The following is a 14,355-nucleotide window of genomic DNA, read 5'->3' as shown; positions in this document are numbered from 1 at the left end:
CCTCAAGTCTAAATATTTTAAGGCAGTTTGTCGTGTGCGTATCATGGCTACGCACGCTTATATCGCATTCCGTTTCTCTACCACGGGTGCGCTTTAAAACCACTGCGCTGCAGTTTTTGCTTTTCTCTTCTTTCTTCTTCTCCGCCCTTAAACTGGCTCTCTTAACTGTACTACACGCAGAGACAAAGAAACAGCGCGCGCATGCGATCCCATAGATGAGATGAATATATATATATATATATATAGAAAACTATCAGTCATAGCTCTCGTAGTATAGCCCTCTGGGCCGTTTCCTTTTTTTTTTCCGAAAGTAGTCCTATTAGGGTTATTATAATTACACGAAGGTATTTCGCCCTCAACAGCAGCAGTCCTTGGTATAGTTATTCTGGCGGCTAGCTTCCCACGCTGTGCGTGCCGCCATCGCACCTGGTTAAGCTTTTCCTAGACGCTAGAGTTATGCTTTGTCCGCGCAACCTTGAGCGATCGGAAAGCGCGTTTCCCCCTCTTGGCCGGCGGAGAAGGGAGGCTTCGTTCCGGCCGCGAAGCTCTCCACATCTCTGTAAGGTGCCTTGTGGATGTCTCGTGCTGCCACATGCCCTCTCGGTGAGCGCATATTTCCCCCCCTCATCTTTTAAGAGGTTCAATACATACAAGCATCTGTCTCGCAAACCAGATTTTTTTTTTCAAGGGAAATTTTCCACGTCTCAGTAATTTCTCTCGTCGTATTCGAGTGCTGATTGCCGTGTTATAGTTTGTTAACGAAGCTTTCCCTCAAGTCTAAATATTTTAAGGCAGTTTTCCTAGCCTCTAAAGCCGCTCGAGTTCGGTCTTCTCCTCGAGCGGCCATTTTTTCCTAGAAAGTATGCCTTCCAACTACTCGGAATCAGCAAAAAAGCAAAAACCGACTATCGCGGACAACATGAGTCTCTTTCCACGTAAGTGTGAGGCTCGGAGCAGGAGCTGTGGCGCTTGAAAGTAGCCTGGGGCCTGACGAACCAACCGACTGAGCTATCTTTCCGGGCAACATCGAAGGGTCAGGAGTTCAAATCACCTGTTATGTTCCTTTTTTTTTCGCCCCTTTTTCTTTCTTTTTTTTTCTTTCTTTTAATGTCTTTTCCTTTATTTTATCACTGTACGGGAACCCTCCTAAAAAAAAAAAAAAAAGGAAGATATATATCTTCAAATATGTATGGCCTCACACTCACATGTGCAGGTCATAAATACCAGGTTCTCTAGCCGAGTGCCATCCATGCGGTATAACCGAGCTCAGATTGGTCCACCTTGACTGACCAAATCGAGCACCACTGTAGGTTAAATGAGGCGTACAACTCCTGCGGGACCCGCCGTGGTTGCTCAGTGGTTATGGTGTTAGACTGCTGAGCACGAGGTCGCGGGATCGGACCCCGACCACGGCGGCCGCATTTCGATGGGGGCGAAATGCGAAAACACCCGTGTACTTAGAATTAGGTGCACGTTAAAGAACCCCAGGTGGTCGAAATTTTTGGAATCCTCCACTACGGCGTGCATAATCAGAAAGTGGTTTTATCACGTACAACCCCATAAATTAATTTTTAATTTAACTCCTACGGGGACGGTAGAGTATCCGTCTCCAGTGCAAGAGGACCGTGATTCAAATCCCGGTGCCGCGCTATTCTCCACCGGAAAATACAAAAAAAACAGAAAAAACCGTGTGTTGAGAAAATTGCACAAACGGGCCTGGAGTGCGGCCTGATCCCGGTGACCAGAACCGGTAACGCACTCTCTCACCAGAGCAGAATTGGCCACCCTGGTGCAGTACTTGGCCACAACCTCCTATATGAATACAACAATCGAACCCCGGCCCTCAGTCCCCAGCAGCCGCGAAGCAACTGACCACGGCGGCGGTCAGATCTGTGACGCTGCAGAGGGTGCTAAGAATACCTGGCTCCGGACAGGCCGCCATTGGAATCTGAACCTGGCAACGTTTAACGTTAGGACGCTATCTAGTGAGGCGAGTCTAGCAGTGTTATTGGAGGAATTAGAGGGTAGTAAATGGGATATAATAGGGCTCAGTGAGGTTAGGACGACAAAAGAAGCATATACAGTGCTAAAAAGTGGGCATGTACTGTGTTACCGGGGCTTAGCGGAGAGACGAGAACTAGGAGTCGGATTCCTGATTAATAAGGAAATAGCGGGTAACATACAGGAATTCTATAGCATTAACGAGAGGGTGGCATGTCTTGTTGTGAAACTTAATAAGAGGTACAAAATGAAGGTTGTACAGGTCTACGCTCCTACATCTAGTCATGATGACCAGGAAGTCGAAAGCTTTTATGAAGACGTAGAATCGGCGATGAGTAAAGTCAAAACAAAATACACTATACTGATGGGCGACTTCAATGCCAGGGTAGGCAAGAAGCAGGCTGGAGACAAGTCAGTGGGAGAATATGGCATAGGCTCTAGGAATAGCAGAGGAGAATTATTAGTAGAGTTTGCAGAACAGAATAATATGCGGATAATGAATACCTTTTTCCGCAAGCGGGTTAGCCGAAAGTGGACGTCGAGGAGCCCGAATGGTGAGACTAGAAATGAAATCGACTTCATACTCTGCGCGAACCCTGGCATCATTCAAGACGTAGACGTGCTCGGCAAGGTACGCTGCAGTGACCACAGGATGGTAAGAACTCGAATTAGCCTAGACTTGAGGAGGGAACGAAAGAAACTGGTACACAAGAAGCCAATCAATGAGTTAGCGGTAAGAGGGAAACTAGAGGAATTCCGGATCAAACTACAGAACAGGTATTCGGCTTTAACTCAGGAAGAGGACCTTAGTGTTGAAGCAATGAACGACAACCTCATGGGCATCATTAAGGAGTGCGCAATAGAAGTCGGTGGTAACGCCGTTAGACAGGAAACCAGTAAGCTATCGCAGGAGACGAAAAATCTGATCAAGAAACGCCAATGTATGAAAGCCTCTAATCCTACAGCTAGAATAGAACTGGCAGAACTTTCTAAGTTAATCAACAAGCGTAAGACAGCGGACATCAGGAACTATAATATGGATAGAATTGAACAGGCTCTCAGGAACGGAGGAAGCCTAAAAACAGTGAAGAAGAAACTAGGAATAGGCAAGAATCAGATGTGCGCGTTAAGAGACAAAGCCGGCAATATCGTTACTAATATGGATGAGATAGTTCAAGTGGCTGAGGAGTTCTATAGAGATTTATACAGTACCAGTGGCACCCACGACGATAGTGGAAGAGAAAATAGCCTAGAGGAATTCGAAATCCCACAGGCAACGCCAGAAGAAGTAAAGAAAGCCTTAGGAGCTATGCAAAGGGGGAAGGCAGCTGGGGAGGATCAGGTAACAGCAGATTTGTTGAAGGATGGTGGTCAGATTGTTCTAGAGAAACTGGCCACCCTGTATACGCAATGCCTCATAACCTCGAGCGTACCGGAATCTTGGAAGAACGCTAACATAATCCTAATCCATAAGAAAGGGGACGCCAAAGACTTGAAAAATTATAGACCGATCAGCTTACTGTCCGTTGCCTACAAAGTATTTACTAAGGTAATCGCAAATAGAATCAGGAACACCTTAGACTTCTGTCAACCAAAGGACCAGGCAGGATTCCGTAAAGGCTACTCAACAATAGACCATATTCACACTATCAATCAAGTGATAGAGAAATGTGCAGAATATAACCAACCCTTATATATAGCTTTCATTGATTACGAGAAAGCGTTTGATTCAGTCGAAACCTCAGCAGTCATGGAGGCATTACGGAATCAGGGCGTAGATGAGCCATATGTAAAAATACTGGAAGATATCTATAGCGGCTCCACAGCCACCGTAGTCCTCCACAAAGAAAGCAACAAATTCCTATAAAGAAAGGCGTCAGACAGGGAGATACGATATCTCCAATGCTATTCACAGCATGTTTACAGGAGGTATTCAGAGGCCTGGAGTGGGAAGAATTGGGGATAAAAGTTGATGGAGAATACCTTAGCAACTTGCGATTCGCTGATGATATTGCCTTGCTTAGTAACTCAGGAGACCAATTGCAATGCATGCTCACTGACCTGGAGAGGCAAAGCAGAAGGGTGGGTCTGAAAATTAATCTGCAGAAAACTAAAGTACTGTTTAACAGTCTCGGAAGAGAACAGCAGTTTACGATAGGTAGCGAAACACTGGAAGTGGTAAGGGAATACATCTACTTAGGGCAGGTAGTGACCACGGATCCGGATCATGAGACTGAAATAACCAGAAGAATAAGAATGGGTTGGGGTGCGTTTGGCAGGCATTCTCAAATCATGAACAGTAGGTTGCCACTATCCCTCAAAAGGAAAGTGTACAACAGCTGTGTGTTACCAGTACTCACATATGGGGCAGAAACCTGGAGGCTTACGAAAAGGGTTCTGCTGAAATTGAGGACGACGCAACGAGCTATGGAAAGAAGAATGATGGGTGTAACGCTAAGGGATAAGAAAAGAGCAGATTGGGTGAGGCAACAAACGCGGGTAAACGACATCTTAGTTGAAATCAAGAAAAAGAAATGGGCATGGGCCGGACATGTCATGAGGAGGGAAGATAACCGATGGTCACTAAGAGCTACGGACTGGATTCCAAGGGAAGGGAAGCGTAGCAGGGGGCGGCAGAAAGTTAGGTGGGCAGATGACATTAAGACGTTTGCAGGGACAACATGGCCACAATTAGTACATGACCGGGGCAGTTGGAGAAGTATGGGAGAGGCCTTTGCCCTGCAGTGGGCGTAACTAGGCTGCTGATGATGATGATGAAGCCATGAGATGAAGAAACCAGGAAAGGTATAGGGGAAGTCAACTGTTCTTTTTTTTAATTAAAATGTTGAAGAGATGTGGGTTCAGCTTGCACCTGCGGTAAGTCATCCCTTTGTCCCCTTTTTTTTGTTTTTCTTGTTCCTAGATTTCAATTAAAAAGCACGGTTTACTTCTCCTATGCTTTCCATTGCATTGCACTTAGTTGCTCTAAGTTCAAGCCTTGGATGGCTCGTTTTCAGTATTTACTCAATAGTCGTTCAGTATGTCATTATTGACGAGTGCGTCGTTGGTCACACAGCTGCCTCATCTGTGTACGTCCAAAACCAACTAGTCCAACAAGAAGCTCTTCTTCTTTATCTGTGTACAAAAAAAAGAAATGCACGAAAAATCAGTGTTAACTAACCCGACAATTATGACTTCACTCGGGGGTTTTCTCTTTATCTGTCAACTGCACTTCTTTCACTCAACATTTTGCCTTGGTAATGTTTTCATACATTGTTTAGACATATGCACTGGAAGCCAAAGAAACTGTTGAGAGTTTTGACTGGGAGGCGGGGGGGTTAGGATGTAAACACACTTTACGCAGTGGCTCGTTCCTGCGAAACATGTTTTAACAAACCACTGGCAAATTTGGGGATATGGAGATCAGTTGTGAATGTCGTGGCTTGTACTGCAGGTTTAAGGTTACTGTGGAAAGCACGGTGAAAGATTTATTTGGGGATACGGCACATAAACTATTTTGCACGCACGCATTTGCCTTCTTTTTGTACGATCGATCATTGTAACGTCCGTTTTCTTCCATTGTGTGCAGAAACTGAACCGCAAGATGCACCTGTCCAAGATGAAGCACAGCAAATTCAACGAGTCGGGTCAGCTGCTGATCTTCTGCCTTGCCTCTTTCCTCTGGGGTGCCGAGATTATCCGCAAGGCATGTCTCATCCACTCTTCCACGAAAGAGTCGTTGAGTTTGTTTCCTTCCCAAGGAAGTGGAGTAGCTAGGACTAGAAATTGTGGTAACGTCAGTTCAGACTCTGTCAGTGCCATGGTGAACAGCACAGAAAAACAGGAAAAAAAAAAAACGGAACACACATGTTGACTTTCTGTCTTCCTTGCACAGTTGTCCGCGCTGTTCATGCCATTCACAATAGCCCAATTTCGTACTCTCACTGTCACTGTGTCCAGAGCACAAGTACAACAGCATGGCATCAAATGTCAAATAGAGTACATTCAAAATACGCCGGCTGCAGCAGTTTGCATGCATATACAAGTGCCTAAAAACAGCAATGGGAATTAAACATATTTTGCACTAGATGCATTTGCAAAGTAGTGCAACGATGTCACAACAAGGTACACAAAACCATAGAAATTGTGCACCTTAAGAAAAAGGAAAATACTGCTCTGCGAAAAGTGTGCAAGCAAAATTTTTTTCCTTCCTAAAGCAGCATTAAGTTACAGTACTGTTCGATTAAGTTGTTATAATAAAAAACAGTATTTTCAAAATTTATCAAAACGTAAGGATAATAGCTCTTCATTTATTTCATATAATATATGAGAAGAGATAACTTGAATTTCTCTCTGTATCCTCTCTATCAGAGCATCTACTCTTTTCCTCAGTTTGTGCGAGTGAAGCACTGGTATCAATATAATGCTTTTGGAATGAAGCAATTAGCCTATAGGAATACAATGAATTATATTGTATATTGCACAAATCTCTAGTATAAGATAAATGTAGCTTATGCGAGCCTGGTATACCATGTGTGCACAACGCAGTGCTTCACTATTGAATGGGAAAAGTGTCTTATGTATTGTACTCGATATTTGATGTGTTAAAGAGACACTAAAGGCAAATACTGAGTCAACATGAACTGTTTTAATACCGTCCCAGAAACCTCGCAACGCTTGTTTCGTGCCAAGAAAAGACTCAGTTTATAAGAAAATTGCATCTGAAGGATCCGAATGCCTTTTTCTTAATTTAAATCTCCCGCCACCCAACCGGGGGAGTGGTAATGTTGCACACACCATCACCACCCTTTGCTGCCTGCCGTCGGTGAACAAAACGGCACCCGACAGACTGCGGTACTGAGTCGAGACAGGGCGGTGGGTTCGCCACTGCAGCTGCTTTTTGGTCAAGTGGCGTGGACCGTTCGGGCATCCCGTGACATCACATGGACGTTGAATTCTCTGCTACTTCCAGTTTGTGCAAGTTTCGTGAGCCAGCAAAAGCAGCGCAGCACTGCATGATAACGAAACTAATGAAATGCGAAAGCGTGGGCGGCGCAGAGTCGAGCGGAAATGAAACTGTTTGACCGCCCGCGTCGTTGCCGACGGCAATTTCAATGAGCTCTTTTTTTTCAAAAGATGAAATAGAAATGGACAAGTAGCATTTTATTTCATCTTGTAATAGAACGCAAGGATGTTTTTTGCAGCGAGTAGTTGAGCCCTAGTGGCAGAATTTAACTGAAGAGTGCTTTCGTCATCGGACAAGTGCTTGAATGTCCCGGGGGAGTCTCTAATCATGGCCTGCATTTACCTGAATTTCTCGATTATTAAGGCTCTGTTCGCGATAATATTGATGCCGTAGAGATTCTTGAGCCCTAATCTATCACTTTAGCTTGACTTAGTATTTGCCTTTAGTGTCCCTTTAAGTTTAGTAAGACATAAAAAGTGTTCTTTTGCATTTATTAAAAATAATCTTTAAGCCCCCGGTACCACTGCCTAAAAGTAAATGGAAAATAAAACAACTTTCTTTTAGCATTGTTACCATATCTTTCCTGCTGTTATTGGCCTATGGTCATACTATAAATACGTAACATCCTCCCTTAACATTATTTTTTTCTATGTTTAGTAACACAAAAGTTAAGTTCCTGTACAGTCATTGAGTATGAGGCTTGCTTATGTATCTAACACTGCTGTAGATATCTGCATATCTATTATAATGAAAATCTGCGTCTTAACCATAAAATTTACAATTTAACTAAGTTGTAGCACGTTATGCGCAGAGGCTTGCTTAAAATTGCACGCTGCCCATGTATGGAATTAAACAGCTTGAAACAGACAGAGGCTCAGATAAGATGGGCGCTGCATTCTCCGAGCCTTTGTTTGTCATCTGTGTCACAATGGTTGATTTTGAAGATGTTACCCTACCAACTCACCCAGATTGCCGTTTTGAATAAACGTTCTGTGCCAATGTTTTGCTAGGCTACCATACACATTAACAAAAGACTGTGAAAGATAGTGAGGAACTGGGAATCCCTGTCCGTACAGTTAGAGCTAAAGTGTGGTCAGACTTTGTATTTTACTGAGTCACCAAATTGCTTGGGATGCTGCCATTTATTTTTTACCTCTTCTGTAATTGTGGCAACAACCATCACATTTCCTCTTGCAGGAAGGCTACCTGCCCAGCATCAACAAGCTGTGGGAGGGCTACCCCCACAACGAGATGTCGTAAGTGTTGGCAGGGATAAACTTCTTGGCACTTGGGGTTGGTGGTAGCAGTGCCAGTTAGCATCTGCGGGTGAATCGTACTCTGAGTTGACCATTCTCGTAAGGCAGAACAGCCCTGCACTCCAGTGAGGTAGTGTGCGAGACACTTTGTCATTCCAGGGTTAAGTGATCAATCGAGAATATGACTCCATTTGTGAATGCATCACGCAGCTTAAAATGTGCAAACATATACAGTACAATAAAATACAGCTCTGTTTGTTGCATTAAGGGCCCCTTACCAGGCCACACAGCAAACTTCGGTTATATGCTGGAAGTTGTTACGTGTTCTCTAGGGAGGGTTCTGCCCCAAAAGATTTCCAAGTTGGTTCATTATTAGCCGAGATAGAAATATTTAGGTGTCGCGAACCCATGATTTCAGGAGGTGAGTTCCTCTGTCAAGCGAGACACATGCTCCACTTTTCCTGTGTAGCCTCCACAAGCGAAATTCCTTTCCTGCGTTCTCCCATACCGGACCTCGAGGATCGCATGATGCATACATCACAAGCCACGCTTTCATCTTCTTTTTCTCCTCGCTCTTTTGCGTTCGCACTTCCGCTGGTGGCACCTTGCATGAGCTGTTGTGGTTGTCTCGTTTTGCGTGCTTTGCCTGAGGACACCTGACTAGCGTTGTAAGTCTGTACTACACGAATACTGAGGCAGACACAACTGGATCACAGAGCATGATCCCGCGCTGGAACACAGTAGAATATGACAGTTTTGGTGTCTGTGCATGTGACTGCACGACGTTGGAACAAGCAGACGAATTGGCAGTACATCTCTCTTGCTGCTGTGCGAAGTAAAATAAAAACATGGAGACATTTGGTTTGGGTGTTTTATTATTTCTCTAAGCGTTCATTTGTCTATCCAATCAACATATTACACAAATAACACATGTTGCCTTGAATAATTCTAGAAGTCGTATGTCACCACAAGTGACGTCACAGCACAAAAACGTGTACATAGGCACACTAGCACGTGTACATCACCCTCCGGCTTGGAGCGCGGCAGCCGCGAGAAGGGCAAATGGCATTCAATTTGAACTTTCAGATCTTTCTGTGGTGCGTAACTATGTAATGCTTTGCAGACACGATTGTTATCGTACATTGCGCTTGTCTGCGCTTGTCAGGTCAAGCTGGCCAGACATGGTGAGGGGCCCTTTAAGCCAGCAGCAGTATTGCAGTCGAACCCACTTATAGTGATACCAGTTATAACAATATATCGGTTATGACAATGAGAAGCTACTGCACCGTCAACTTTTGTATGTTTTCCATGGTGAAATAACCTGCTTACTACAATGCCCCGATGCCGCATTATCGGTTATAATGAGGACGTCTGGATGCTGGGTGTCTGAGCCAAAAGGTAGTGAAATGAAACATCCTTGAAAAGAAATAAGGAAAATGAGAAATTCAAGCTGCTGCACGATGCTCCAACAGCCGCCACACGCTCATGTTTCAGCCATCTCCGTGCGGCTCAATCCCGTCGCCCTTCCACCCCTCCGAACATGAATGGGCGGCGCCCATAGCTCTACGCCGCCCCACCCTCTGAAACATGAACAGACCGCACCAACTGCGCTGCTTGCATGTTGCTCACTGGTTCCTCCACAGCTTAGTCGCTCGTGTTTGCTTTTGTTGGTTGCGTTGAAGTCATTCCTGGCCACGCGGTTTCTCAGCCTCGCTTGACTCGCCACCGAAACGGAAGATGGCTGATCCGTCCACTGATCATTGGCAATGCATGATGTTGCCGGTGAAAAGAAAGCGCATGGCTATAAATTTGGAAACTAAGTGCTAACCGATGAGGTGATTGTCACGAAAGTGCTTGCATCAGATAGCGACGGAAACGACAGCAGCAGTGAGGCGGTAGGGCAGGCTGCCTCAACGTTGTCCTCAGAGGAGGCCTGGCAGATGATTCAGTCCCTCCAGGGCTTCGTTTTTGCGAGGAACCTTCCGCTGCACTACGTGGAGCACCCGGATGCATTGGAGAAGGATGTCGGCAAGCTTCGCGTAAAGCATGCAAAGCTGACGGACGTAGGCTTTTCTTGTGCAAGCCAGTGAGAAGTACGTTGCAAGATGCTTTTGCAAAAGGCTTGAGAAGTAGGTTGCAAGATGATTTCTCAAGCTGACAAGCTGCCTCGGCGGCCTTCTCGCCATCTTTAAAAGGCCCCTTTTGGGGCCACCAAAGCGATGACTTGGCGGTGCTTGCATATCGCTTGCCGCCCTTGACACCTCTTTGCAGTTGCTATAGCAGTGCCATTCTTTAATGCCGACAGCCGCGGCTTGTTTCACGCGATCGGAGCGCCCAGGAAGCAGTTAAGCGAGATAACACAATCAGAAGCCAGATGGAGGAAGGTGCTGGGTAGGGGCACTGGCATCCCCGCCATTATAGTTTTCTCACATCAGCTTTGCCATTTTCCCTTTTTGATTTTTTCATGTAACCCGGGTATAACGATTATCGGTTATAACAATGGAATTTTCGTGGCACTTGAATGTTGTTATAAGTGGGTTCAACTGTGTTAACTACAACCTGCAGAGGCCTCACATGGGAGCTTCACTTCTGTTCCGGTTGCAAAGCCATAGGAATGTGTTGACATGTGTATTGCCAGTAGGATCTCGCCCTGGAGTGTTGGTCTAGCTTGTTCCTCTGTGTGCAGGTTCATGTTCAAGTTCTACTTCATCATCCAGCTGGCTTACTGGCTGCACTGCTACCCTGAGCTGTACTTCCAGAAGACGAAGAAGGTGAACACTGATGGCTTTGTGGTAGACTCCTGACATATGAGCATTGATGATAGAAAAGGCTACTTCTGCTGCACTCTGCTGTTGATGCACCTCCTGTTATGCTGATAGAAAACTTCTGCGGAGTGCGCAAGTTTGAGGAGTTGACAGGTGGCGATCTTCAGAGACTTGTCTTAATTTTGTTCGCTTAATTTAAAATGGGACTTTCTGGTATTTCTTTGTGGTATCCGTTTCTAGACTGTTAGCATGGCATAACTGTCAACTTTTCCGAATTTTTCATAAGGTTTATTAATTGGGGCCAGTTTTAAGAATGTTGGGTAAAATATTACGAAAAAGACTATTCTGTTTGTGTATCACACATCAGTCTCTGCATACCCTCTCTTTGCAAGTCTTTTAATGGTGAAAGGATGCAAGAGGGATACTTGCTTCGAGCAAATTTATGCAAAAAGAGTTCCTGACGCAGATGCAATTGGCAACAGCTTAGGAGCTGGAGAAGTCACTGCGATATAGAAACAGTTTATTGGTTGTCAGTTATTCGCATTTCCTAGTTTACTGCTTCTCGGTGTGCTGCGTCTTAATTTAACCCCTCATTGCTCGATTGTGTGTGTATGTTTAAAAGACGTGCACTCGGAGCGACTTTTAAAAAGGAAATGTGTGCTATCTCTCCGTGCTTCCCCCCTACTTGCCTACCACAGGACTTTATGAATTGTAAAGCTTACGTGCTAATAGGTATGGTATCGTATTTTGCATGCATAGTTTCACCATTGTATGTACGTGTCGTTCTGCTTCTTAAGGTGCAATTATCGTTCGCAGACCCCCTCGAGTCTTTTGTGTTTCTTGGTCTATGCCCCTGCATATTGTGCTAGAAATGTGCCAGAATGCTGAAATAAAAATGCATGAATGAATTAACATTGTTAGCGTGTGACGATAACGACACATTAACAAAGGATGCACGTGATGCACACCATCTTGTGTCATGTCACCTTCATTCTCGTGCACTTGCGTGAGCACGCCACAATGTATTTGTTAGGTCAAAGCAGTCAGCCCTGCAACAACTTCTGAAATCTAGATCACTGAATGTACTACATGTTTAGCAAAACTCAAAAAGATGTATGCCCCAACAGCACTGAGTCATTTTGTTGTTGCACTATTATTTTTGTCCTGTGCATCTTTGCACATTTTACGCTGTCGAAAAAAAAAAAAAAAAGGCAAGGGTTCCCTGACTCGTGTCACCTTTCATTCTACGTGCGCAGGATGAGATGTCTGCACGCATTACCACAGCCACGCTTCCGCTCATCTTCTTCCTCGTGTCCTACGTTCTCAAGTGAGTTTAAGTGCTGCTGCTTCCTCTGTTTTGACTATGCAAGAATGCTCCCCTCAATGGGAGTTCAGAGTGTAACCACCAAAACAAGTGTTACTATGCAAACATTTCACTATGGAGCATGTGGCCCTTAGTCTAATTCTCTTGATCTAATAGACACAGTGTATTAGCCAAAATTGTAATATGATCTGCTCTGTGCGTGTGTGTTGTTGATGGCGCTATGGCCCTATGGTTGATGGCGATGATGGCCCTATGCAGCTTCTCGAGGATAGCGCTGTGCCTTTCGGTGATGCACTACCTGGTGGAGACGGTGTTCCATGCATCCCGGCTGCTGCTCTTTGCCGAGCGCACTAAGGCCGCTGACTATGGGTGAGTATTCGGTCATATGTGTCTGGAAAAGTAATGATAATTGATAGAGTTTTGCATACCGCAATTGTACTGAGGTCTATGAGGGCTGCTGTAGTAGGTGCTGGGGTCTCTGTATTAGATGCAAACTTCTAGGGACCTAGTGTTTTTACATTCTGCCCCCATCAGAACGTGGCTGCCACCAAAACCACTTGCTTGGCAGCAGATAGCTACAGCCATGGCAGCTGTGCTTCTTGAAGCATGCTATTGTCTCCACACTTGACCAACCAGCCTGATTTCTCAGCGCGCTCTTTGCTGAGAAGTCTGCTAGCTACCACATGTGTATCTTTTCCAGCGCTCTCTCTGTGAAAAGTCACTGGGAGTTCTTGAATTCTAGTATTGCTGGGGAATTTCATGCATTTCCCATGCCAACTCGCCTTGCTTGAGAACAGAAGATCTTGGTAGCTGTTTAGGAGCAAAAACAAGCTTGGCACACAGATGGTCTCATCAAGAAGGTGTTGCTGATCAATAACAAACATGCCATTCTGCTTGAATTAAACAGCTACTGCATAAATTACATTCCTAATGTACTGTCTGTCATGGATGCAGCAAATGTTGGGCAGTGGTTGAAAAAAAGTAGCAGTTTCGCCCAAAAGGCGAAGCATCGATTGCAATAGCAAATTAGCGGACAGCTGTATGGAAGAAAGGACAGTAGGCTCATCGGCCGTATAAACTTGTAAACATAGGCATACTAACTAAATTAACAAGCATGGTGTGACATGTGCACGAGCAGACATGAACACATCTTACTCGATGACTGCAGAAACTCGCATTCAAAACACTAGAGTGAGGAAGCACGGCAGCAGCAGCGAGCGAACTGCCCGTGCTGTGTCTCGCAGCACGAAGGTCAGTTCATCTCGCAGCCGTCACAGCACGTCTTGCAGCCATGAAAACACAGTGTGCGGCGAACTGTGTCTCCTTCGCAGACGGCTTTCAAGATACAGGCGTCCCCCCCCTCCCTTCTGGAGCCTTGTGCGTGACGGAAGACGGAGCACTTCCTCCCCGCTTTCCTCCCTTTCGTGTGCAAACACCAGCTCACCCTCGCACATACAGCATACGGTGCGAGGCGACAATTTTATCGCCCTTCCCTTGGACTTTATACGGAACCTCATGGCAATGCCAATGGCAGAAATGCACTTGGAGTGTCCGTATAACTTCTATCGCAATAAATTGACGCAAGACGACTCATCACAGGTTTAGAAGTTAGGCACAGTGGCCCATTTCAGATGCTGTGTTCACTTGATTCCAGGTCAATGTAGAAACTGTCCCATCAACGCAGCCAAAGATATAAAAAATAATTAAGTGCTGCAAATGCACACTGCCAAGTGAATTATGTTAAAAACTCAACTTGACTGGTCTCCAGTAAATTTTTTCAGCGTGGCCAATTAATTGATTGTACCATATTTGATTAACTTCTTATAGTACTTACTGGCTTCATTTTTGATTTCTCGTTAAACAGTTGTAGTGCGACATGAGGAACAGCTAACTGACGAGTTTTCACCAATGTAGAGTTTGTGTGATCAAAACAGAAAGTGCAAAATACGTTTTAAATGCCTTCTGACTGCATGCCTATACGTGCTCTCAAACAAGCTTAGTTCAAAAGTAAGTGCCCATCACTAGTTCTAGTCTACACAAAGT

At 45.0% G+C, this 14,355-nt stretch overlaps 1 protein-coding gene across 2 annotated transcripts in view; it reads left to right on the top strand.

The window, feature by feature from the left end:
• Positions 1–14,355, top strand: part of TRAM (translocating chain-associated membrane protein 1) — a 42,282-nt gene that overhangs the window by 9,044 nt on the left and 18,883 nt on the right. For both annotated transcript variants that reach the window (XR_011893974.1, XM_055070625.2), the window contains exons 4-8: positions 5,591–5,707; positions 8,165–8,223; positions 10,910–10,994; positions 12,245–12,315; positions 12,571–12,681. Coding sequence is in view for 1 of the 2 variants with exons in the window: in XM_055070625.2 (XP_054926600.1) it covers positions 5,591–5,707; positions 8,165–8,223; positions 10,910–10,994; positions 12,245–12,315; positions 12,571–12,681 (443 nt within the window). In the remaining variant the exon portion in view is untranslated. The remainder of the gene's footprint in view (positions 1–5,590; positions 5,708–8,164; positions 8,224–10,909; positions 10,995–12,244; positions 12,316–12,570; positions 12,682–14,355) is intronic.

Source organism: Dermacentor andersoni, chromosome 4 (assembly GCF_023375885.2).
Source record: "Dermacentor andersoni chromosome 4, qqDerAnde1_hic_scaffold, whole genome shotgun sequence".
Taxonomy (NCBI): domain Eukaryota; kingdom Metazoa; phylum Arthropoda; class Arachnida; order Ixodida; family Ixodidae; genus Dermacentor; species Dermacentor andersoni.
This window is presented reverse-complemented; position numbering and strand designations above follow the sequence as displayed.